This window comes from Sycon ciliatum, chromosome 7 (assembly GCF_964019385.1).
Source record: "Sycon ciliatum chromosome 7, ocSycCili1.1, whole genome shotgun sequence".
NCBI classification, from domain to species: Eukaryota; Metazoa; Porifera; class Calcarea; order Leucosolenida; family Sycettidae; genus Sycon; species Sycon ciliatum.
In genome coordinates this window covers 26,249,076-26,276,561 of record NC_088649.1, presented here as the reverse complement: position 1 = coordinate 26,276,561, position 27,486 = coordinate 26,249,076, and the positions used below count along the sequence as shown (strand labels likewise).

Genomic DNA, 27,486 nt, shown 5'->3' with positions numbered 1-27,486 from the left:
TGTTTGTACTGAGTGCGCAGCTTCCTCTATTCATTGCGTTGATTACATTTTTATCTCCACGGAAGCTTTTTAATAATAATAATAATAATAATATTTCAAACAGTAGCTTGGAGGCGGAGGGAAAACGGTTTCGTAATAAGTATTCGCATGCAACGACGCAAATCCACACAATTCAGTAGACACTTCTTTTCTATCAAACGTTTTCTTTCCCTTCTCTTCAGGATAGTACAGGGAATGTTGGAAATTTTGAAAAACACATAACTATATAGAAAAATAGAGAACAAGTCAACACTTCAACATAGGCGACAAAATGACTAAAGTGTTAACAAAAACTTGAAAACAATAGCAGCAAGTTGTAGACAAACACGTTGAACACATCAAGAAGCACTTGTCACACTTTCACGAGGTGTAACACATTCTCCTTCTGTACACATAGGTCTAGATCTAGTTATGAATTAAAAGAGCTTCTAACACAGCAAGATGTAACTTTGACCTTCCACGAGTTAAAACCGAAAAGACATCATCACTATACAACTCACGACAATTAGCACTTCCCGACAAATGACGCTTGATGGACGATGTCCGATCATTTAGCTCTGTCACCTTCGACGTTTGCCGTTGTTCTCTTCCGTTGGGCTTGTTGACACCTCTAACGTTCTTTGAATTCATTGTCGTTTTCGTTTGACTCCTCGGTCTTCCTCGTTTCCTCCTGTTGATCGTTGTTGTCACTTCCAGTACCGACGTATTCAAATCTCCAGTACTTCGTCTCTTCACCTTGCTTCTGGTAACTCTTCCGGTGTCCGTGAGCTCCGGTGTCACAAAGGGCGGTTTTCGGGATGGTCTTCCTCGCTTCCTCACGCTAGTCTGAGATGGGTCAAGCTCCCTGCCCGTCGAGGCGGAGGCGCACATGCGTACATCGACACTGGACGCAGACAAAGGCGCACCAGTATCGGACTGCACAGCACATTTTGGAGGACGGCCACGACGAGGACGAGTACCACGAGCGTCAACAGGGACAAGACATTTGGAGTTTGCCAGAGGCTTCACGTCGGTGTCTTCGGAGGACCAGGAAACAATCCTCCATGCACGGAAATCCCTGCTATTCGGCCTCGGGAAAGAGTGGATGAAGAAGGGAAGCGGAGTATTCGATGTAGGGCCGAAACGATTATACCGATTACTCGTATATCACTCGTTATGGATGAAATCGATAATCGTTATGATTGATAACGATTATGACTGTACAGTGCGAGAGCCAGCTGTCATGACGTCAGTACATGCAGACCATGCATGGCATCATGCACGCGTGTCATGAACGTCGAAGTACAGGTGAGCCGGCCGTAGCGTCAGGTCCGTACAATCATTGCGCTCTTGATCCTTTTTGGGTACTCGTAGTCGTACATAGTCATTACATTCACTGCACTAGTCAGCGTGGCCGGAAAATGTAACAACCAGAAAGCTTCATTACTATTCGGTTGTAGCGAAACTGTGAGGGTGGCTGCCGGCCTTCTAACTTATCAGCGCCTTCTAGGTTCAGCCTGGTCCCATAGCTCAGTGGTTAGAGCATTGCTCATGACAAGCAGGGTCCCAGGTTCGAGTCCTGGTGGGTCTGGCGTTTTTTTCTCTTTTCAGGCAGTTCACTTCCCCGACTGATACTTTGAATTTGAAGTTCTCCCAATCCTTTCCAAATAATAATAATAATAATAATAAAGACTCATAATAATAATGAAGTGTGTGGGTACAGTGAGGGCTGCGTCCCACCCGCCTCTGTGGATTCACAGGAAGTGTGAGTTACGAAGTCTGAAGAAAATGTTGAACAGTCTCTGCTGGGATGACGACTACACCATAGCTCAGTGGTTAGAGCATCGTTAGCCACAAGCGAGGGTCCCTGGTTCGAATCCTGGTGGTGACGGTCAATTTTTTCTTCAGACTTTTCCCGTTTGTCTCTTTCCCTCAAACTTGTGAAGATATTATGACTTGGGGCTCCCCGCGTGCTAGAGTGTGCGTGAAGTGTGTGGGTACAGTGAGGGCTGCGTCCCACCCGCCTGTGTGGACTCACAGGAAGTGTGAGTTATGGGCTGGCTTCACCGCTTGTTGATGCGGGACAAACAAAATGAAGAGCTACGCAACGCACATAGAGCTGCAAGGGTTGCAGCAGGAAAGCTAGTTCATCAGCTCAGAAACGAGTTCTTCACTGCACAGTGCAACACCAGTGACGAGCGAAGACTTTGGTCAATCATGAATGCAGTTGCTGGTTGGAAGAAAGAGTCGTCTGAGCCACAGGCATCCATCACAGAACTAACTTCACTCTTTCATAGTATTGTCCATGACCCAGCTCGAACATTGAACCTTCAGCCACCCGCAGGGCCAGCATTGGAGACATCCCTATCCAATTTCCAGCCAGTTTCACTTGAAGATGCCTCTTTTCTTGCATCGAATCTCACCAGCATTATCAATTTGTCTCTTGGAACTTGACAGGTTCCGCCTACCTTCAAAGTGTCACATTTCAGTCCATTGTGTGGCAACCCAACCCTGCCCCAGAACTATCGTCCAGTGTCTCTCCACCCCATTATCTCTCGTAATCTGGAGACAATAGTTAAGAGACAGCTCATGGCCTATCTGGAGGCACATTCGACTGAGGATGCAGTTGTGTTAGCTGTTAATATATGGTCCAACGCTAGATGCAAACGAGAGTTCCCTGGGACAGTGTTCGTTGATATGTCGAAAGCCTTCGACTGCTCCCATTCTGACCCTTCTATGGTGTGCAGAACCCTCACGCAAGCCATGACAAACCTTGCTACCTGGCTGGAGGACGTTGGCCTGCTCCTCAACATTCCCAAGAAACAGTTGCTCTTCATCCGGCCACGGCTGCAATACAACCGGAGGTCTGCTGCAATGGCGAGAAATTCTGTGTGATCCCTAAAGCCCAGTACCTTGATTTAGTCCTGGATATTGATTTATCCTGGGCTCCACATGTTGAGTATATCGGTCGCAAGACAGCGCGAACAATTGGTCAGCTCTGGTGGCATGGACGAAGACTGAGTTTGCTTGCCCGGCGAACATGGTTCCTGAGCATGGTCCTTTCCCAGCTGTGTTATGGTTCAAACAGTTTCTTTCCAGGACCTAGCACACACCTGCTTGGTCCGTTTGAAAAGATGTTCAAGGCTGGCATCGGTGCCACCTTGCGACAGCAGCTCTTGCGGAGTCCAACCCTTCTTGATCAAGTCTCCAAACTCTCTAACAGAGGTCTACGGTCAACCCTCCAACAGCGTAATCTCGTGCCCACAGCCCCTCTTCTATCCCTGCTGATGTCCCCAGCCTACTGCAACTGCTAAATCAAAGGTTTCTGGTCCTAGTTCATCGGTGCCTCCACCACAAAGCTAGCCCCCTGCTTTAGGAGATGTTCACAGGCACTGCTCCAGTTGGCGTTCCCAGCAACATCCCGGTAACTTGAGGGCAGCAGTCCAATCTGCTTTGTGTGCATTTTCTCCTCAGTCCCTTCGGGCGACGTTCCATCTGGTTCGTGGCAATTGTCCAGTGAAATGCTCTTTCCCTCAGCGTCAGAACTGAGGCTGGAAAGCGGACCTTCCAGGCTCTCACAAGCGCACTAGATCTAGAGGCGAATGCAGCGGAGCAGTAACTCAGTCAGCTACTCTCACAGACTGATCGATCTCTGTCTCTCTCTCTCTCTCTCTCCCTCCCCCCCCCTCCCCACTCTCACTCTCCCTCCTCTCCCCCCCCCTCTCTCTCTATCTCTCTCTCTCTCTCACTCACTCTCTCCTCCACTCCCCCTCTCTTTCTCTCACTCTCTCCCCCCCCCTCTTTCTCTCTCTCTCTCTCTCACTCACTCTCTCCTCCACTCCCCCCTCTCTCTCTCACTCTCTCCCCCCTCTCCCCTCTCTCTCTTTCTCTTTCTCTCTTTCTCTGTCTATCTATCTATCTATCTTTCTATCTATCTATCTATCTCTCTATCTCTCATTTTCTCTATATCTCTCTCTCTCATTCTCTCTCTCTCTCTTTTCCAATACATGCCCACCATGACTTACAGGATTTGTAATTTGGTTGTGGATTTGAACAGCCCGTCAGGTAGGTCTACAAGTTTATTACTCCTGAAATATCTGGAAGAACAAAGTAGAATTCGGATAAGATGTACATTGTACGTCAAGTGTGTGGGTTACAGTGAGATCTGCGTCTCACCCACCTGTGTAGATGAGAGAGAAAGAGAGAGAGAGAGAGAGAGATTGATAGAGAGAATGATAGAGAGATGAGACGGAGAGAGAGAGAGAGAGAGACAAACATAGGGAGATGAGCAAATTAAGAAGATATATCTGGTTGATTTGATGTTGCACTACCGGGCTAATATGGGATTACAAGTACATTCATTTGTAACTAGTTGCATGAACATATTGCCTCACGCAGAGCCTTCCAGCTCTTACGACAGGCAAGTATCGCCCGGAGCGAATGGAGATCTCCCGGAGTCAGGAGTCTACCCTGCCCGGCTTTCTGCAGATCTTGATGCAGCACGTTGGGAAGAGTGACGCGTGGCCGGCCAAGCCATCTGGTGCTGTTGTTTGCGAAAAAAATTCCATTGCCATTACTGCGGGGGTTGATGGTGGCAGCCGCAAGATGTGACCAAATAGACGCCACCTGGCACAGCGTATGAAGATGCTGATCTCCTCTATTTGGCACCTCTGGTACAGTGCTTCATTGGAGATGCGCTGTGGCCATTTGATGCCAAGGAGAGACGGCAACTGACGTCGGTGTAAGGCATCCAACTTCTGGAACGCAAATTGCGTGAGGCCGCAAGTACCACAGTTGTAAGTGAGGACGGGTAGGACGAATGCCGAGTACAATCGCAGGCGCAGACGCTCACTCACAGCAGATCTCCGTTTCCAGAGGTTAAACATTGAAGCAAGCTGCTTCCTCCGTGCTACGTCAGCCTCGTCGCCAAGACGAGATCCTAGTTTTCCGACCATTCTCCACTTCTCAGCAATCCTTTCGTTGCTTCTGAGCACCTGAGTACGTTCCATTTTACTTGGGTTGACACTGAGTGACCAGCTGGCCCTCTCAATATCGACTGGAAATGTAATATCAGCAAACATCCAAATAATAGCTATGAAAAGTATGAATGCCGCAGACATCACCACGAAACCTGACAATAATATTATTTGTTTAAGGTTTGAGATTGAGTTTCCAGAATCGATTTTCAAGCTCCGATCTTCAGTGGAAATACGGAACTAAAGTCATCAAGGGAAACACAAAGGTTAAATATCCAAAGAAGTGTGACGTATGACGTGTAAGTATTACAAAAAGTGAGGGCTAAGATAAAAGTAAGTGTGACAAATGGGCATGAACAGTGCAGAAACAACTCATGAACAAGGGGTGCAAACTCACGAAAATAACCTAAGTGCTACAACATGTTCTTTTTGCTTTCACTAATCGTGCTTATGCTTAAGAATACAAACAGCTTCAGGGACCTTCAACTGCTGGACATACCGTATTATCTCTCTTATAAACACAGGTCTCCATTATATGCACAGTCTCTATTATAAGCACAGGTCAGAGGGCTGTTGAGATTACAAACGCACCGTCTCCAACATAGCCACAGTGGTAATACTGGAATGCAGCTGTGCGCACATAAAAGTGCTCCACGTGCGTGACTTCCACTTCCGCATCATTCTTTTTTTCTTTTCTCTGTTCTCTAATCATGAAATCTGAGTTAAATTCCAATTTGAGTGTTTTACCGGTATGCAACTTTCTTGACATGTTCAAGGTTGAAAAAAATATAAACACAGTCTCCTCTATAAGCACGGGTGCGAAGTGGGTTGAAAAAATATAAGAACCATGTTTATAAGGGAGATAATATGGTAACGGACACGACACAGTACGGTGAAGTGGGAATCATCATACACACTCAAACAATCGGGACGAGATAACAAATGTAAGTCCACAGCTGACTTCTTACGAATCTCACCCTCATCAGCTCAGAATAGTGTGGACAATACTGACTGGCACAGAGGGCCGTACGCGGAAACTGTTAAACACATTGGCCGCTGATAAGCAGAGCAGGATGCACATGTCATAATGTGCAAGGCAGCCACTCTGAAGAGCCCCAGATCGCTGCAATTTCGACAACGCCAGGAGCTGGAGCTCCACACCATCTGAGGTCCGCTGAATGGGAGCAACACTAATGTGACGAATCTCGCTCGCTCGAAACGCACCAACAAGTGCGAGAAGCATAGTGAGCTTGAGAGTCAACTGCTTCAATGACAATGAGGTGCAGTCCGATCAAGACACTAAATGATCTAGCAAAATAGACGCATCCCACGTTGAGGCATACCGAGGTTGTGGAGGACGAGTATTGTAGATACCACGCATTAAACATACGGATGGGTACCAGCTGAATGGCCGTCAAAGGTACCCTATTGGTGGTGGCCGGAGGTGGGCTGAGCGAGAACTCGGTGACCGTACGAGTTCCCGCACCTCGGAAAAAAACTGGCTGGATTGATAAACAGGTGGTGAGCGGCCATACGGCCGCTTGGAAACAGCCGGTTGCTGGGGAGCCTCACCATCATGCCGGCGTTTGCTGCTACGTTGAGCGGGGAATTTTCGCACAACACTATCGATACCCTTCTCCTCCTCTGCCTGGGCGGCCATCCTGGCAGCAAGGCCTGAGCCAAACAGCTTATCTCCCGGCTGATCGAAGTCCTCATTGGCCAAACAAGCCAACCGGGATGTGTCTTGCTGAGGTACACACCTCGCCGGCGTCCAATGAGGAGCGCATTGGCATCTCCTAATAAATAGCAAGCTTCTTTGAGAGCATCCCTGAACTTGCCGGCCAAATCCAAATCAGTGACCTTCTCAGTCAATGTAAGCAATTCGGCCAAGGGAGGCAACATCCAGGAGTTTCATTTGGGCATGCAATGGATGCGCATCTGGCCGATTATGGAGACAGGGCAGCTTCTGACCAAGGCCATACACCGTGTGGATTATGTTGCTGTCCGGCCTGGAGTACTGTCGGACCAACGCGTGCCGTTGTCGGCGATCCAATTTAGCCCGCAGAGTGCTCTCTAGGAGTTCTTTAGTTCCCTCACAAACTTTCACCCGAAATTCACTCTCGGCAGGTGGAGTGTCATCATCTGCCATATCCTCAGGTGCCTTGCTAGGACCCAACAGACCATCACGGCAATCACTGGCCTCCGAGGAAAATAAAGAGCCTGCAGCCAAAGCTGAGCCAGGCAGAATGACCCACGAGATCCATCCAGCTGGCAGGTAAAGATGAACCAGATTGAACGACTGTGCGCGAAGCACAGACAGAGGATCTCCCGCCGAGAGCGAAAAGCGCGTGTGCTCTGTCAAGCCTGCAGCGAAAGCTGAGCCAGGCCGAACGACTGGAGGGGCGAGCCTTCCTGCGCAGGTATGACTTTGGCCGTATTTCAGCATGGTCGAGTGGAAAAATTCAAAAAAGGTTTATTTCAAGAAAACCCCAAAATGAAGATTGGGGGACATGTCCTCAGCGCTAGAAGAGCTTGTAAATTGGCTATTTTCAAGACGATCATTTGTGGCGTCAGGGGGTGATAGACCTCGTCTTCTGGGATCCTGGCGTGACTAAGCGGTACTGCTCCAGGAACTCTTCTAAGGTGAGGCAATGTTGGCTTGATGGAGTTTTGTTCATAACTTGTTCGGATACGATGTGGCGTGACTCATTTCTAGACCCATTAATGATGTGATATTTTGGCCATTTTTGAGGGGTATGCAAATTTCAAGGTTCCCTTCAGAAACTTTTTCAAGGGCTTTGCACAATCGATCCACACACCAAAGGGAACCTACCTGCAAATTTTGAGCGAAATCGGAGAGATCCACTTGCACACATACTTTGGTATTCTCAGACATGCTCTCTTAAGTTTTCTATAATAGTTCAACTTTGTTTCAGTGTCATTTAGTACAACGCCGATTCCTGATGAGTGTTGTACGAAAACTTGTTTAAATCCTAATATTTTCTCTACACTATTTTTTTCCTATTTTTATCCTCCTGTTGAACGTGAATTAGAGCAACGGACAACGGGAACAAGAAGGTTTTTGTTTTGTTTTGTTTTACTAGAGCCACGTAAACCCGTCATGTGTGAGCCATGAATAAGGGGAGTGGTGGCGTGGTCTGGGATGCTCTGCCGACCCTGGGTCTCGGCTTCATCACAACCAGGCGCGCCAATAGCAGAGAGAGAAAGACAGGGAGAGAGAGAAAGAGAGACATAGACGGAGAGAGAGAAAGAGAGAGAGAGAGAGAGAGAGAGAGAGAGAGAGAGAGAGAGAGAGAGAGAGAGAGAGAGAGAGAGAGAGAGAGAGAGAGAGAGAGAGAGAGAGAGAGACAGAGACAGAGACAGAGACAGAGACAGAGAGAGAGAGAGAGAGAGAGAGACAGAGACAGAGACAGAGACAGAGACAGAGACAGAGAGAGAGACAGAGACAGAGACAGAGACAGAGACAGAGACAGAGACAGAGACAGAGACAGAGACAGAGACAGAGACAGAGACAGAGACAGAGACAGAGACAGAGAGGAGAGAGAGAGAGAGAGAGAGAGAGAGAGAGAGAGAGAGAGAGAGAGAGAGAGAGAGAGAGAGAGAGAGAGAGAGAGAGAGAGAGAGAGAGAGAGAGAGAGAGAGAGAGAGAGAGAGAGAGAGAGAGAGATAGAGAGAGAGAGAGAGAGAGAGAAGAGAGAGAGAGAGAGAGAGAGAGAGAGAGAGGAGAGAGGAGAGAGAGGAGAGAGAGGAGAGAGAGGAGAGAGAGAGAGAGAGAGAGAGAGAAAGAGAGAGAGAAAGTGTAACAATATAGACTTGATTGATTGGAGAATTCCCCAGGGGGGGGGGGGGGGGGGGGGGGGAGGGGGGGAATATTAAATAATCACTCATGCACATGCATAACCACATTGAAGTGTAATCCAACTCAACTCCATCACTCTCACAAGGAGATCACGCAAAACTATATCAGTCTATAACGTATTATTAACTATCTCAGTAAGAGATGCATATGGCTCAGCCCAGTTAGATCAAGGCTGCTGTCGTGGTGAGGCTAGATAGTTCTGCAGCGGTTAAATATTCCGACCAGACTCATCACATAGGTTGCCAGCGGGCTCCCACGTAGCTTCGCTGCTGGGGTAACCCTTCCAATGCACCAGGAAGTGTTGCTCACCACTGCGGTGTCGGTGATTCAAAACGGCTTCGACAACATAGCGTGTGTGTCCATCTAGATCTGTGAAGGGCGGAGGCGGGGGTTGGTGTCTTCCAGGAATCGTGTTCTCTTCGTAGCGTTTAAGAGCAGTGACATTAAACACGGGATGGCAGCGAAGTTCACAGGGTAGTTCCAAGCGAAAAGCATTCGCTCCAATCTTAGCCTGGATACGATACGGACCAAACCACTTGGGTTGCAACTTCCGAGAGGGCTGGCCACGAGCTTCCGGGGTCAGTAGAAAGTCTCTGTAGACAAGAACGCTATCACTAACCTTCAAATCACTGGGCGTTCTCGTCTAGTCTGCGTATAGAGCTTGCCTTGTCTGGGCGTCGAGCATTGCATCTCGAGCTATCCTTAGTGCGGCTTCCTGCTCATGAAGCCAATCGACCGAATCACTCCTTTCCCCTCCCATAAGAATGAATTCGGGCGGGGACTTAGGGTCAAACCCATAGTTCAGATAGAACGGTGTATTAGCTACAGATGACTGTTGTGAACTATTTATTGCAAACTCGCAGAGTTGTAGAAGCGAATCCCAATTGGCCTGTCTCAAGTTCACAAATGCTCTTAGAACATCTCCCACTTGCCGGTTAACTCTCTCTGTCAAACCATCCGTTTGAGGGTGGTTAGCAGTGCTGAATGCCAATTTAGTTCCTAGCTGAGAGAATACTTCTTTGAAAAAAGCTGCAGTGAATCGTGGATCGCGATCGGAAACAATGGTCGAGCTCAGCCCGTGCAGACGAAACACGTTTTGAATGTACAGTTGAGCGCTGCCCTTCGCGCGAAAATGTCCGAAATTGAACGTTTGTTTCGAATGCCTGAGAAATCTATGAGTAAAATTTGAGGAGCTGCCAGAGCAATATCCCGAAGAAAACTCTTAAAAAGCTCAAATGAAATCTAAAGTGTTCGAGTTTGTTGGAACAAGATGTACGCATTTCGTAAGTCGGTCCACAAAGGTGTAAATTGCGTCGAAGCCACAAGAAGTAAGGGGCAATCCAACAATAAAATCCATTGAGATATCCTGCCAAGGACTATTAGGTATTGGAAGTGACTGGAGAAGCCCTGTTCGTGGCTGACCTCCCTTCGTTCGCTGGCAGAGATCACAGGTTTTGACAAATCTCTTGATATCGAGACCAATTCGGGGCCAGTAGAAAAAACGTGCTAGGCGGAAGTACGTTCGATCACGACCCGGGTGGCCAGCCGTTGCACACTCATGGTGTTCTTGAATGAGCTTTAACCGGACACCGCACTGTGGTATGCACAACCGGTTATTGGGGGATGCCTTGAGGTACAAGCGATCAGTGGATTCGTCCCAATAATAGCGATCATGCAAATTATCTCGGAGAGAATGCTTCAATCTTTCTATGATGGGAGTTAGCTCTTTGTCTCTCTGGTAGGCATCTGATATTGTATTGGACACGTCATCATTCATTGCTAAAGCATACTCAATAGCATTCAAACGTGGTACTGCATTCTCCACGAGGTTACTCTCATGGAGATCTGGGCGACGCGAAAGGGGATCTGCAGGGTTCTCTCTGCCGGGTCTGTGACGGACTGTGTAGTCAAAGTCAGCTAGGAATTCAACCCATCGCGCCTCTTTCTTTGTAATGCTTGGTTTTGTTTTCAGATAAACTACCGCCATGTTGTCTGTAATGACCTCAAAGTGTTGATAGAGGTAGATGCGCCAGGTCTTTAGCGCAAACACTACGGCCAATGTTTCTCTTTCTGTAGCTGTATAATTCTGTTCAGCAGCAGACAATTTTCGGCTAGCATAAGCCACTGGATGCCAGGCATCTTCCTCTAGTTCTTGGAGAAGAACACATCCCAAGGCAAAATCGCTTGCATCTGTTACCACACTGAATGGTCGGTTCACATCAGCCAGCCGCAATAGGGGCGCATTCAACAAGGCATGCTTTAGCGATTCAAAGGCATGCTGCTGAGAGCTGTTCCACTCGAATCGTGCATGTTTTCCCGTTATCTCCTCTAAGTTCATAGAGAGCGATGAGTATTGATCTATGAATCGCCTAAAATAATTCGTAAATCCAAGAAATTGCCTCACCTCTGTGACGGAAGTCGGAGCGGGCCAGACCTTTACTGCGGCAATCTTGTCTGGGTCAGGGGTGATGTGCAGTCCATCGATGCAATGTCCGAGGAACCGCACACTCTCCACACCAAATTTACATTTTGACCGTTTGCAAAATAACCGGTTGTCCCGGAGCACGCTCAATACCGACCGGACATGCTGCATATGCTCCGACCACGTTCTGCTGAAGATGAGTATGTCATCTAGGAACACGACTACGAACTCCCTCAGATATGGTTGAAGAATCATATTCATAATGGATTGAAATGTTGCCGGTGCATTGGTGAGACCAAATCCCATGACCCTAAATTGGTTATGCCCAAAGGTAGTGTTAATCGCGGTTTTGGGCGCGTCCTCAGCTTGAATGCGAATCTGATTATACCCTGATCGGAGGTCTAGTTTCGTGAAGTACCTAGCGCCCTGTACGGTATCGAATAAATCATCCACATTGGGCAAGCACGCCTTGTTCTTAACAGTTATCTTGTTTAGCTCCCTCCAATCGCAGACCATGCGTAACGAACCATCAGCTTTCTTGACAAAAAACACCGGTGCACCAAAGGGGGACTTACTTGGTTCTACGAAACCCTTTTTCAAGAGTTCTGTGAGCTGTTTCTTCAATTCCTCCATTTCTGGCCTGGGCAGGCGATAGGCAGGTCACGATGGGGGTGATGAGCCTTCCTCCAGGCGGATTTCGTGGTCTACAGACCTCTCTGATGGGAGTCTAGCTGGCAGATCATCCGGGAAAAGATCGCCATAGTCACGGAACATGGCCTTGAGATCTGGGTGCTCGTTCTGAGTGGATTTGTCGGGAGGTTCCTTGCCAATGCCGTCTTCTACGCTGACCCACGCCAGAACACCTTCGTCTCCACTCCTAAGAGCAAGCCTAGCCTGACGACCAGATATGAACATCGCCTCCACAGGAGCGGTCGGTTCCCTTTGACTGGGCGACGCCCAAGGCAAACCATTCGAGTTCAACCTGATTTCATTCGTCCGGAAGTTTATGTCTGGATTGTTACACGTTAACCAAGGTTTCCCCAATATAGCGTCATAGCGATGAAGGGGGAACACCGTGAAGGTTTGGTTATCGCTGAAGTCGCCTACGATAACCTTCAATTCATTGGTCGTCTCCATGGGAAACGAGCTTGATGCTCCATCAGCCAGCGTGACATTCAGGTTTTCCGAGCCAATTTCGGTTGGCAGGTTAACTCTCCTGGCAAACTGTTCGGCAATGAAATCATGGGTCGAGCCCGAATCTATTAACATAAGCGCACGACGACCGTTGATTTTGACTTCTACACGCAGGAGCGAGCAGGCCGTTGACAAATAGCAAGGCTCTGGAGAGTTCGTCAAGTTCCGGCACCTGTAAACTTAGCCGAGAAAACTCCGTTACGTACGATTCAATTGACCCACGCTGTTGGATAGAGAACATATCCAACCGCACTCTTTCCCCGTCATAGTGCGGGCCATACATTCGCGCTAGGGCGCTTTTCAAAGAATGCCAATCCGAAAATTGCTCACCTGCTTCCATGGAAGAAATTAGCCAAAGACGCGCATTCCCAGCGAGGTAGCTAGCCGCAAAGTTAACTTGGCTCTCCGGGTCACCTTGAGGTGAGCACTTCAAGGCTAACTCGACCGTAAATACCTACTCTTTGAACTTGGAAGGGTTGCCATGGAAAACATTCGGTTCTCTGGTAACGCGTTTGACGCTCGGGCTTGTCTGGGAGAGAGAACGCGATCGACGTGGTGGTTAGATCCGGAGGACTTGAGCTTGATGTAGCAGGTAATTGATGTCGTCCAACTGTAGCAACCACGTTGTCCCGAGCCCGGCGGATCTCACGGAAAGCGGCGTATAGCAGAGCACTAGCGGCCAGGAGCACAAGGCACTTCAAAGGGCAAACGATGATCTCAACCATCCTCAAGCTACCAGTGTAACAGTATAGACTTGATTGATTGGAGAATTCCCCGAATGATGTTCAAACCAGAGGTTATAAAGCAAAAGAAAGGCGAGAACCGCAGGAGTGAGAATAGTAGGAACACAAGGTGTAACCATAAGACAAGCAAGAAGTGTCAAGGTAAAACTATTACAGAAAGAGAGAGAAAGAGAGAAAAGTTAGGGAGAGAGTGGGGATGGTTGGGGAGCAAGAGAACTAAATAAGAGAACTAAACAAGGTATAATAAAAAAATGAGAGTGAGAGAGAGAGAGAGGGAGAGGTTGGTAACGACCTTTATTAGAAACGGGACAAGAGACCAAGACGAACGAAACGACTACATGGTGCTTATTGAAGAGCTCGACTCAAGAGAGCGATTATTTAGCGAAGAGAGCTGAGAGAGAGATTTGAAGAGAGGCAACGCAATATATAGGGCCTGGGTAGCTATGGCAAACATGGACGCGCAATCGGCTAGCCAAGCCAAATGAATTATGCATTTATTTATTTTATTTATTTATTTTACTCAACTCGTGGTTCATGACCAATTGGCACACAACATGCGAGAGAGGGTTGATAGCCAACCACGGCAAGAAAAAAGAAAGAAAGGAATATAGAAAAAGAGAAGAAAGAAGAAAGAAGGATAGACAAGAATCCATGAACCCAACACTTCTATTGCACATTGTCTCCACCGTTTTACATTGCAAACATAAAGTAGACAAAAAAATGTCGATTCAGCTTCTCTTATTGATTGCGGTTAAGGAATGAAGAGTAAAAGAAATAAAAATCTAATATACAAATAATCTGGTGGGTACAGCAAAGGGTTATATGTTCAAAGATCTGCCATGGTGTTGGTAATCACAACCGGCTTATTCAGCTGAGAAACCAGATTTGTGGCAAGCAACAACTTTGGCCACCCACAACATGCCTTTTGCAAAGAAGCCGCTCGTGGCTACCTCGAGTGGCCATGTTCTTCCTTAGCAGACGGATGGTCATTCGTAGCTGCCTACATACAACTGCATCTTATACAAGGCTGCTCTTGGTTCTGCACGGGTTTCGGTACAGGGTGGATGAAGAACCACTTTTGCGCTTACGGTCGTTGCGACCACCCCGTGATCGGCATCAGATACCGGTCATAAAGGGTTGGGAAGGGTACCTCAGATCAACCTACAAGATGCCACCAGGCATTGGCGGATAATGCTGGAAAAGGTGACAGATTCTGCTCGAAAAGCAGTGAAATTGGCAGACCCACACAAACCTTATGGCGGGCAATTCCTCAAATTCTGCTCCATTTCTTTATCCACATACCAAACACAAATGAAACTTACCAGAAATGGTACCGATTTCTGCCTATTTTTCTGCCGGCATTATCTGCATATGCCTAGATGCCACAGAACGAAATCCCATTCGCCACTTCCTAAAAGAACAGAACTATCGTTACGCCCAAAAAACCGCCTTTTTACGATACATGCACAACATGACTTACAGGGATTCTAATTCGGTTGTCGCGTTGAACAGCCCGGCATGTAGGTGATCAAATTTATTACCCCAGAAATATCTGGGAGAACAAAGTAGATATTTGATAGGATGAATATAACTTCCTGGAAAATACTCTTTATACTGTGCTATATACATTGGCCACATCTCAAAATAACACAACTACGCAAAAAATCTCTTTTCCGATACATGCACGCCATGACTTGGATAATAGAGAGGTTCCGCACTACGTAAAGTTGAGCAACTTTACGTTAGTGGGCGGGGAAAACCCGTGAATTCGCGAGTTTGCACTCTACTTACGGAAAGTTGTCTACGTAGAGTACGTAGATAGGGCTCTGATAACGCAGCTGGTCGGTAAGTGGATTGAGGTACAAATTTATGACTCTCTCCCCAGGTCGATCTGGTCGTACACTGCCGCGTTCGGAGTTGCCAAGGGCAGCTACGTGATTTGAAAACTCCGTATGGCGGAACACAGATGCGCATGCAGTTTACGTAAGACTTTCCGTAGATCGACTACGTTTTTTACTAACGTAATTACGTTATGCGGAACCTCTCTAATATTTATTTTCATTGTACGTGAAGCGTGTGGGTAACAGTGAGGTCTGCGTCCCAACCACAGGTGTAGATTCACACAAAGTGTAAGGCACGAAGTCTAAAGAAAATATTGAACGGTCTCTGCCGGGATGACGACTCCACCATAGCTCATTGGTTAAAGCATCGCTGGCTAAAAGCAAGGATCCCTGGTTTGAGTCCGGGTGGTGACAGTCAATTTTTCACTGTCCCCGGTTGTGTCTTTCCCTCAAATTAGTGAATTTTGTATAGCAGTAAAATAATAAATGTAAAAAAGAGAATTAAACGCATGAGAACGAGTTATGCAGCAACTTTCCACGATTGTAAATGGATGGTAAAAGGTCAGAAAGTGCGACAATAGGGCACAATACTGACAGGCTACTGAGACATTCAGTGAAAAGAGGCGTAGTTTCAACACATCTCCAGTGCGCAAACCGACAGCCTTCCGACTTGGAAGGTTCATGGGCACATAGGACCGAAGAGGGAAGGTAAGCACAGCGAAAATGTGCACAAGTTAAGCCCAGCGGCAACAAAGAATGCCGACTGTTACAGGACGATGATGAGACCAGTTATTAGGTCATGATAATGCGGTTGGACTACAATTCGAAGCAGCAAAGCAACATACCACCCAAATTGGGTGGGTCAGCAATATCAGCAATATATCAGCAATATCGTTAGATATTGGCGTCCGGTTTTGTACAATTCGTTTTCACCCTTCCTTTATCTCTGATATTGCTGACACACCCAAGTTGGGTGTGGTCATCTGGTCTCGTCATCGTCCTGTAACAGTCAGCATACTTTCTTGCCGCGGGACTTAGCTTGTGCACATTTTCGCTGCGCTCACCTTCCCCTCTTCGGTCCTTTATAACCATGAACCTTCAAAGTTTGAAGGCTGTTGGTTTGCGCACTGGAGATGTGTTAGAGCTAGGTTTTCGGGTCGCTGAATGTCTCAGTAGCCTGTTAGTTTTGTGCCCTATTATCGCATTTTCTGACCGTTTACAATTTTGTTACAGTCGTGGAAAGTTGCTGCATAACTCGTTCTCATGTGTTTCTTCTCTTTTTTACATTTATTACTGGCTCAGTATCCGAGTGTAAAACAATAAGTTATGATTTTAAATATGTTTACTTCGAGGACTCGGATAGTGAGTCAATTTATTATTTATGGTAAAAGAGAAGAGGACAACATGTTAAGAGTTATGATAAAGAGTCCACCAACGTAACCAGATCACATGAAGGCAGCGAGAGCGACACAATGGCACAAAACTCACAAGGAGTACTGAGACATTCAGCAACCTAAAACTAGCTCGAACACTTCTCCAAGGCACAAGCCAACACACTTCCAACTTGAAAGGCTCAGGTTCCGACATGTACCAAGAGGGTAGGAAAGCATATTTTCGTTGGATAGAATTACCCCACCATTCTTCTATTCAGTCATACTAACTTGTACACCCTTTGGAAACACCTCAACTTAAAAACCCAGCTATGTGTTTACCGCTGCCTGCATGGACTTGCTAGTCTTCTTCTGCGAGATCGCTTTACTTCTGCTCTTGTTCTGCCCCCCGCCCCCCGACACCTGATATTGCTTCAGTGCGATCTCTTATTTACGCGTTGACAGATGTTAATAAAGGTTGCGAGAGGGCCACAAGTTATGAGAAATCGGAGGCTTTCCCACGTTTCTCTTCCAACAAATGCAGTGTACAATGCCTCAATCTTACTACGATGGACTTACTGGACACAGCGTTCACTTGCGCACCTTCACTAAAGACAGTTCACTTTCGTCCCAATGCAGTCCACCAGCTTCTACCTCGTCTTGATGACTCAAAGGCGACTGGACCCGACGGCATTTCCGCTCCTGTCTTAAAGGAATGCGCCAGGGAACTTGTAAAGACACTATCTCAGCTCTTTCCTTCCAACAAAGAATCCAGCCACGGAATTCCACCTGGAAAAGTCTTCCACGAACGGGGTCAGATTCGAGTCGTAAAGGGTTGAGGAGGGTATATCAGATCAATCAACGAGAGGACAAATCCCAAAATCCCATTGGACACATCTCAAAAGACAGAACTACGGAAAAAATGTTTTTTTTTCCAAAACATGCACACCACGACTTACATGACCTTTATTCTGGGTGTGGCGTCGAACAGCCATGCAGGTAGGTAATCCAATTGAGTACGGCTCAAATATCTGGGAGAACAAAGTAGAACTTGGATAAGATTTTTATTATTATTATTATTATATATATTTGAGGGATGACCCAGAGGCAGGTAGCCATTTGAGGGGTTCTCCACTGGTGCGATATTGAATAGGTAGCATAACCGGGGGGGGGGGGGGGGGGGGAGAATAAATTAGCCAGGCACATGGAATGAGACAATAAAACTTCAAAGGAAAGTGTGACGTGCAATTACTGTGAGGTGTGGGAATGCCAGTGGTTTTATGGGCATGCTCATGACGTAATTTCTTCTTAAATTCCTGCAGGGAGTCTGTAGGGGTTATCTTTGGTGGTAGACAGTTCTAAAGTACAGAAGTTCTAAAAAGGAACATAGACTTTGATAACGATTCGTATTTAGGTGAAATGATTTGAGCCAGCGCAAGCGAAAACGGACGTTATCCCGCTGCACGTGATTTTGAGAAAATTGCACTTCAAGTGAATCAGCTGATTTCCGGCTGTCACGTTCGGATCGAACTTGAAACTGTGCGTTTTTCTGTGGTTATGTGTGTGATCCGTGATTTCTTTGGAGCAAATTCACTATGTCGATAGGAGAGTCAACATCCTAGAGCTCCTGTAGAAGAAAACCCTGTCTAAATCGACCCACATACCACACATTGGCGATCAAAAATCGATCTATCGAGAGCGCAACCTCCGCTGCATGCGCAGCATGCGCGAGTGTGAAAGGTAAATGAACTTGCTTTCAGCGCAACGGCCTTCCTCCCTTCGCTTTCCCCTGGGTCATTGGGTTGGCGTAGCTACTCACCGTGAGCTACCATAAACGTTTCACCGTCAACGAAGCGCTGAAATCTCTCCTAGCCTGAGAGAAGATGAGGCTGAATATTTTGGTCATAGAAATATTATCAACACCTAAGAACACCAAATTATTGTATATGACTGCTCCTTGCCAGACTTCGACTTCATATTGCATCCTGATGATGGCAATTTGCTGAAACGTTGAAAATGATTCTGTGAAATGAAATGAGTTGTGAATTTGCAGTGCCCAGGGAATGAGCATGAGTGCTCGCCAGTTCTCTTTGAGTTATGAAGCTGCAGGATGCCTCACCGCTACTTCGATATATTTTTAGGTGCTTGAAGTCGCTCATATGTTGCTCAGACGAGTACGATCTGATTCTTCATCAAGGTGAGACATGTCGCATTAGATCCACGTCGGTCCCTTGGAGAACCGGCCACATTTGAGTATACTCAGAGAATGCGCCGATCGAGAAATTATTAGGAATTTGAAACGAACTTGTTACTTTGTCGAGCATACTAGAAAACTGAAAACTTTAGCAATTTTTGAAAATACCGATTTTGCGCCTGAAAATGGTAGGAATCCAGGCGGTTTTGGGTAGTCCTTAAAGGTTTAATACTCTTAAGCGTGCTGCTTTCCTGGACATGAAAAATCTGGTCGGTGTTAAAGCGACCCATGGGCGCTGGCCACAAGACGAGAGTACGTACACCGTGCACACATTCATTTCTGCGCTGCAGCACAGCGCCGCTGGTCCATTTTTGGATTGTGAACGCGAACTACGGATTTGGCGTGAATTTTGGCACGTGTCAATGCATATTGCTAGAAGTGACTATACCCGTACCCGGTACTAGTGAACTTTGAACCATTGCAAGAAAACACACAGTACACCCAGCAGAAGAAAAAGAGAGAGGGCAAGACACAGTTGTGTTATGATTGTTTTATTTGCAGTAGCTGGGAAGCTAGGCTAGTATCTGGTGTGACCACCATTATTTGTGATGACTTCCTGCAGACGGTTTGGCATGGATGTTGCGAAACTCGCCACATCGGCAGGCTGCAGCGCTCCCCAATCCAGATCCACGGCATTTCGCAGCTCATTCGCAGTTTGGCAGTTGTGTGCTACCAGTCGTCGTTTCAGCAAGCTCTAAATGTTCTCGATCGGGTTTAGGTCTGGTGAACGAGCAGGTTGAAACGCAATGATCGGCATGCCGTTGTCGAGGATGTGCTGCTGCGCGTTAGGTGACACAGACACAGTGGCGAGGACCTGCACCCTCGCCGGATGCTGTGACTGCTCAGCAGCAGGCACAGAATCGCGAGGAAACTAGAACATGATCCGACCGTCGGGGCCGGCAGCAAAACATGCTTCGTCGGCGGATACTGTCCTGTCGAAGGCGTGGCCTTGGTGGACGACAGCCAACGCAAGACGGTGGGGCTGGTGTGCCTCTTAGAGGACGACTTTCCTATGCGGACGCCCAAAGCGATGGGCTTCTGATAGGCGCCGTCTCACCTGCCTAGCACCTACTGATTCGCCTGCTGGACCAACATTAGCCAAATCGGCCGCTGGTTTATGCTTGCTGGAATAGCGGTTGTTTTCAACAAACTGCTGGATGTGCTGAAGTTCGTCAGGGCCTAGTGTGGGTTGAGCGCCAATCCCCGCTTTTGTCTCCACTGTAACACCAGCCTCGACCTACTCGATAGTATTGTTTACCTGAACAATGCAACATAGAGAAATGCATATTCGAGTAAATGTCGCTCTCATTCTGCTCGTATATCCATTGCCTTGATATTTTGCATGCTTACTGGGGTTTTCTTATAGCCGATCAAATCGTGAACGTGCCTGCTGCTCAGCCCAGATCGCTAGAGCCACATGGCGACTCATCACCTCCACCAAACCCACTGCGAAGAAGAAAGTCCTGTTTGTTGCTTGATGCATGCAATTAATGCAGACCAGCTGAAGGAGTTCATCGCAGCAAGAGCAGGTGAGGCTGACCACAACGTCCAAGTGTTTGACATAAATAAATATTTTTGTTAATCCTCCACTGTGGGTATTTTTGCCAGTGCAGCAGACAAAATGTTTCTCATCAACAAGCTCTTCTGGCCCAGGGCTGTGTACACAAGAGAGCGAGACTTCGATAATCCACCCAGTCTGATGCCCGTGGAAATCAACAAACAGCGTAGAGGGGAAGCTTTGCGAAAACAAATTGTACAAGGCGAACGCCAAACTTCTACAGTACTCCTAATGCATGACATTGTGATGCACTAGTTGACTACAGAACAAGTTGTTTCACACGACGTACGTTTCGCCGTAGGGTTCATGGCAGCTCATCAGGTGTGCAATTTGAAACTCGGGTATTGCGCCAATAATACATGAGCCCCAGCCAGCAGAAACCTGAACATGTGTAATTTTTTCAAAAATTATTTTTTCCCTCGAAATTGTTTCTACACTATTAATCATTCAAGTTATCAAGTTTGGTGACAATCTGATAAGCGAAAGCATGGAAAATAGAGTTTGAAGTCACACAGGTCAAGATTCGGTGCAGTTGGCGCAGCATCCATGCCTAGTGACTCCATGCAAGTTGATCCTACAGTTTCTGATTGTGATGCGGAACAGGTACATGTAAGTAAATAGAATGCAAGTCAGGCTTGCCCTCTTGGTAGTGCAGGCATGAGTAGTTCAGAAGTGTGACGATATTCCGTATACATCACTACAGTAAGATCGGGCGCCGAAAAACACCTCGCCGAAGAACACCCAGGCTGGAAAACCGGCAAAATTTAAGAACAGTCCAGGCTAGAATTATCAGATTTAAGAACACTTTTAAAATTTGGAATTTCCACATGAGTGCAGTATTTAACTGAGTTACGACTATAATTATGTACTTACACGAAGTTGCCAATTTACACGTAGATCTACAGTACATTGTACATGTATGGGAGGTGAGTACATGTCATGTACACGTGTAAACAGTAACTGCTACATGTACAGTCATTCCCATTTACGACACCCACTAGTTTAGAAGTACTACATTGCACTACATGTACATGACAAACGTCATAACGTCACTCGACTCGCCGCGCGCGTGTGAATAAGAACGGTCTGGCTAGAATCAAAAATTTAAGAACTTTCCTAGGCTGCGCTCGAGCCCCTGCGTTCTTCGGCGCCCGATCTTACTGTACCTTCCTTACAACACCAGGGTGCAAAACGATGATTGGTGGCTGGCCTTCCAAATTGTGTTCAGGGACCTCTGTGCTGGCAGTTTGAGTGTTGTCCCAAAGCTTGCCATACTGATAGATGTACTGACCAATACCACTGACATTCACTCCCTTGCACACTTTCACTCAGACCATGATTTCAGCATAATTGTATTTCAATGATATGAGCGAATACTCGCGTTTTGTAGCACGTGAAGATGTTGCCCCAAAGCGTTCAGCTGGTTTGAGTTTTTAGGGATCCCCTTTCTCAGCACAGGCAGCAGCCAGCTTGGCGTCGTCTGGCAAGGTAGAGTACTGATAATACTACGCTTGCAGTCTCTGTTTTGCGCCATGAGAAGCCCTCCATCAGCGTCTGCAACATCATTGTTGTCGATGTAGAAATACGGATCGCTCAGCGGGTCGACATTCAGCTTCTCCTCGCAGTCGCTATTACTCCAGCACTGACTATCGTCGCCACCAGTATTCAGTGTCGATTTTATGAGGGCTCTTCTTTGCTATGCATATTAGACTCGCCACTGCTGGACAAACTCAGCGAGATGGCCACCAAAGAAATAATTCCGATCGCGAACTAGCTTTCAGCGCCGCTTCGTACAGGGAGTCTCACGCTGACAACTCTGGACCTAAGTCTTTGTCGCGACACCTGTCGCCATCGCTGTGTCTAAACTCAACCTCCGTGTGACGAGCTCTCACCTAGCGCTAAAATCAATTGACCAGAGTCATTTGAAGACACTTGAAACTCCTTTGACAACAAAGACACCCACTCGATCGAAAAAGAATCTTCAAAAGCCAGCTCACTGCGCGTCCCAAACTTTGACGTCACATTTTGATGATTGATATCAAGTACACAAGTGCTGGTTTTCGCTGGCCGGGGCTCACATGTAGAAAGGACGAAGGACATATGGAAACGAGTTAAGAGTAACTCTGCACCACTGTAAATAGACACTAATTCGTTTTCGCAAAGCATCCCCCTTCTGTATTAATCTTTGATATTTCTCAGCCACCCAAGTTGAGTGGTGTGCTGCTTTGCAGCTTCGAATTGTATTTAGACCGCTTTGTCAAATATCCTACTGGTCTCGTCATCGTCCAGTAACAAACGACACTCTTTGTTCCGTTAGGACTGTAGCGTGTGCTCATTTTCGTCGCACTTATCTTCCCCTCTTTGGTCTCTCCTTAACCTTGAACCTTTCGAGTTGGAACGCTACGGAGATGTGTTGAAGCTCGATGACAGGACGTCGAATGTCTCAGTACTCTGTCCGTTTTGTGCCTAGTTGTTGCACTTGTAAATACAGCCTCTGTGCTACGCGTACGAGTCCACAATGGAGGAAACAGTTCCGCACGCAAATTGAGTAAATTACAGGTTATAGTTACGGGGGAGGTTCGAATCCGCGAGCGGCAAAAAAATAATATAATTTCATAATATCTCTACCCCAAATCTGCGCAGAAGAATGCTCAAAGGACTAGTTTTAAATTTAGGAATGAGCCACCTTAAAGGTTGCGAAAGGGCCACAAGTTATGAGAACTCGGAGGCTTTCTCACGTTTCTCTTACAACAAGTGCAGTGTACAAGGCCTCGAATTTACTACGATGGACTTACTGAACACAGCATTCACTGGCTCACATGCACTAACGACAGTTCACTTTTGTCCCAGTGCAGTCCACAGGCTTCTAGCTCGTCTTGAATTCCTCAAAGGAGACTGGACCCGACGGTGTTTCCGCTCCTGTCTTGAAGGAATGCGCCAGGGAACTTGTAAAGACGCTATCTCAGCTCTTTGCTTCCAACACGGAGTTCCACCTGGAAAGGTCTTTCACGACCAGCGTCAGATTCAGGTCATAAAGGGTGGGGGACGGTACATGAGATCATTCAACGAGATGCCTGATCCCGAAATCCCATTTGCTACATCTCAAAAGAACAGAACTACACCAAAAATGACTTTTTACGATACATGCACACCATGACTTACAGGTATTCCAATTTGGTTGTCGCATTAAACAGTCCGGCTGGTAGGTTAACAAGTGGATTATCATCCAAATCTCTGGGAGAAAAAAGTAGAATTTTGATAGGACGTATATCACTTTCTGGAAGAATTTCGTATTACTCTATTTTGCGTAGTAGTCACGCACCTGCTTTGCAGGATAATATTTAAATTGTCTAGCATGCCTACAAATCCGCAGAGCATGCCAATGTCAAATAGGCCAACATATGAATACCGAAGGCGGTTACATGGACAGAAGGCGACATCGGTCGAGAAAAGATGGTCCTATTCTCTTCCGCTAGTAAGACGCTCTGCAACCACGGAGGCAGGTGATTGACCACCTCAGTAAAACAAATGCAATTTTGCAGCGTAGCTGTGCCATCACAACAGCGTACTGGAGGTCACTATGATTGTTACCCACCAGCTGAACAATGTTCTTCAATGCACGAGAGCACTCCGTGCCACATACGCCGTTTGTCGAAAATACGAGCGGAGTAAATGACTCCCTCTCGACATCGACAACACGCTGGTGGTGGTGGTGGTGGTGGTGGTGGTGGTGGTGGTGGTGGTGGTGGTGGTGGTGGTGGTGGTGGTGGTGGTGGTCGTGCAGCAGCAGCAGCAGCAGCAGCAGCAGCAGTAGCATTAGCAGTAGCAGTAGCAGTAGCAGTAGCAGCAGCAGCAGCAGCAGCAGCACCAGTAGCAGTAGCGGTAGCAGTAGCAGTAGCAGTAGGAGTAGCAGTAGCAGTAGCAGTAGCAGTAGCAGTAGCAGTAGCAGTAGTAGTAGTATTGGATTTGACATTGGATTTACTAATTGATCTGACGTTATTTAAAGGAGCAGCGGCAGCGGCAGCGGCAGCGTACTTATTTATGGCACATATACATTTCAGATGGGCCCCAAAATTTCCATGAAGTTGGACAGGTAGATATCACTTTGGCATGAAAAAAGAAAATTCCAAAAAAGTATGCCTTAGCCACCTTTTTGGTTGGCTTGGGTCAAATAGTAATGGGAGGAGTCTACCAAGTTATAGCCCCGTGCAGCTACCAGAAGCATACTTTGTCAAGTACTATCAATTTGTCAATTTGGGGGTAAATTTACATATCACTGCCATCAAGTAAATTGAAACTGCTCTATGGATTTCCTTTAAATTTGGTAAAGATGTTCCTTTGATTGATGAAAAAGTGGCTGCCAAGTTCCATGTTTCTGTTGCCACAAGAACAAACCTTTTGAGTTGATTAAAGAAGCTATTCTTTTCAAAAACCACTACCGGAAAAGAAGAAGAAAAAATTTTATACGGGGGAGGTTCGAATCCGCGAGCGGCAAAAAATAATAATATTTCATAATATTTCTACTCCAAACCTGCGCAGAAGGATGCTCAAAGGACTAGTTTTAAATTTAGGAAAGAGCCACCTTAAAGGTTGCGAGAGGGCCAAAAGTTAACAGAACTTGGAGGCTTTCCCACGTTTCTCTTCCAACAAATGCAGTGTACAAGACGTTGAATTTACTATGATGGACTTACTGAAAACAGCATTCACTGGTTCACATGCACTAACGACAGTTCACTTTTTTCCCAGTGCAGTCCACAGGCTTCTAGCTCGTCTTGAATTCCTCAAAGGCGACTGGACCCGACGGTGTTTCCGCTCCTGTCTTGAAGGAATGCCCCAGGGATACTTTAAAGACGCTATCTCAGCTCTTTGCTTCCAACACGGAGTTCTACCTGGAAAAGTCTTCCACAAGCGGCGTCAGATTCAGGTCCTAAAGGGTGGGGGAGGGTACATGAGATCAATTAGCGAAATGCCAAATCCCGAAATCCCATTTGCCACATCTCAAAAGAACAGAACTATGCCAAAAACGCCTTTTTACGGTACATGCACAACATGACTTACAGCTTTTGTAATTTGGTTGTGGCGCTCAACAGCCCGACAGGTAGGTGAACAAGTTGATTACCTCTCAAATCTCTGGGAGAACAAAGTATAATTTTGATAGGATGTACATCACTTCCTGGAAGAATTTCGTATTACTCTATTTGGCGTCTCAGAGGAGAAAGACAACCTGTTACGAGTTATGACTAGGGATTATTATTATTTATACAAAAGACACAAAGGCACAAAATGAAAACCTTTTCTAAGCACTCGCAGACTCCATTGCAGCCATTCACACATTATAGGGTACCTCACCTCAAACTCTCCAACTACGGTCTCTTCGCTGCAAATGTTCACTTCACTTCCAAAAAAACAAATAATGTTAGATATAAATTGAATGCACCAAATTTTCGGGCATGGCCCATCTTCAGGGTGAAAAAGAAAACCATTCAACTAAAGCTAACAAAAACTGAAACGAGTATATATGCTGCGTGGTGCGGTAGTGCTGGAAATCTTTGTATGTGTGAAGGGTAGCAGCAATGGTGAAGTGTGTTGGTAGAAAGGGAAGGAGCGAAAGAGACCAGTGGAGAGCTGTGTCTGTAAGTGTGAATATGTGTTAGTGCGATGTGAAGGGAAAGCACGAGAAGTGTGGTTACCAGCAGCAATGGTGAAGTGTGCTGGTAGAAAGTGAAGGAGCCAAGTGGAGAGCTGTGTCTGTAAGTGTGAATATGTGTTAGTGACATGGAGAATAGAATGCAAAGCATCAATGTATTTGGGTCCATGGGTGCGAAGACAAAGATGACGACAACTATTTGCTAAGCACTATATAACCATATAACCAGCTAGCACACATAAACATCAAATATCAAATTATTATCATAATATATTCGCAACATCACAGTCTACCACAATTTACAACACCAGCATCTAACACAATAATTTTACACTGTGTCCAGCAGTCTCCAGCCACGATCCCTGTTAACACTTGGGCGTTTATCACGAATGAACATTGCTTCACGTATACGACGATTCACAAGGGACGACTGCTTGGCGAGAATTGATGCGTTGGTGATGGGTGTAGATGTGATTGCTTGTTGTGGGTGGTGTTCTGCATAGTGTTCTCCCCATGGCGTCTCCAGCGCTTGCACTTTGGCCTCTCCGCAATGCTCCTCAAATCTCTTCCTTGCAGTTCGCTCGGCCTCGCCAACGTACTCCTCGGCGCAAAGTGCACATAACATCGAGTAGATAACATCCTGAGACAAACATTGACCACTCTCCATACCAGCATCACATGCACGACATTCAACTGGTCGCCCCCTCCCTCTTCTCTTCTTATACACTTCCTTCGGGCATTCAGGACGGGACAATGATGACGATACCAACATGTCCCTTAGTGACCGACCGGACTGGAACACCACACGCACATCCTTACTGAAAGACCTCAAGGTACGACGAACATCACGTGCCAAACGATCATTGACGAAGGGCAGTTTGATGATGGATGTGTACGATTGTTGTCGTTGTCTGGTGGATGATGGTCTTGGTGTGCTTGCATGGTGCTTGGCTGCTTGAATAGCGTGTTGTGGGTAGTCGTTGTCTCGTAGTAATGTCTCGATCTTCTTCTCTCCCCGCTCCCTCCCCCTGTCGGTTGACGCGTTGCTATTTGCGCGCCGAAACTGCTCCTAGGCAACCAAACGCTTCACCCCCAATGGCAATGAAGACTCGTACGATAGATGGACACCACTATGACTGGGCTTAACGAACAACTCCCACTCCTACTGTTCCTTTGAATTTGAAGTTCTCCCAATCCTTTCAAAAATTTATCACTCTCTTTCACTTCTGGTAGGGTCCAGAAACTGACCGTGGTTGGTCCCCTGGGGGAGGGAGAAAGACCCAAGTGCCATCAGTATGTGTGGCACGTGTTGTGAGCTGCCTTTGGAGTGAAAACCTTGTCAGCGCCTTCTAGGTTCAGCCCGGTCCCATAGCTCAGTGGTTAGAGCATTGCTCATGACAAGCAAGGTCCCGGGTTCGAGTCCTGGTGGGTCTGGCGATTTTATCTCTTTTCAGGCAGTTCACTTCCCCTACTGTTCCTTTAAATAATAATAATAATAATAATAATAATAATAATAATAATAATTTGAAAGTAGGACGGAGGCAGAAAATATTACAAAAAAATGTATTATCTTCGCATGCATC

The 27,486-nt window shown here is 46.7% G+C and overlaps 1 protein-coding gene across 1 annotated transcript in view; it reads right to left on the bottom strand.

Annotated features, from left to right (window-relative positions):
• The window catches only part of LOC135821755 (carboxypeptidase N subunit 2-like), a 178,932-nt gene that overhangs the window by 38,387 nt on the left and 113,059 nt on the right, over nt 1–27,486 (bottom strand). Inside the window, exons 4-8 of the mRNA XM_065334753.1 lie at nt 25,315–25,386; nt 23,419–23,490; nt 17,404–17,475; nt 14,714–14,785; nt 4,044–4,115 (exon numbers count right to left, since the gene is read on the bottom strand). Of these exons, the coding sequence (XP_065190825.1) occupies nt 4,044–4,115; nt 14,714–14,785; nt 17,404–17,475; nt 23,419–23,490; nt 25,315–25,386 (360 nt within the window). The remainder of the gene's footprint in view (nt 1–4,043; nt 4,116–14,713; nt 14,786–17,403; nt 17,476–23,418; nt 23,491–25,314; nt 25,387–27,486) is intronic.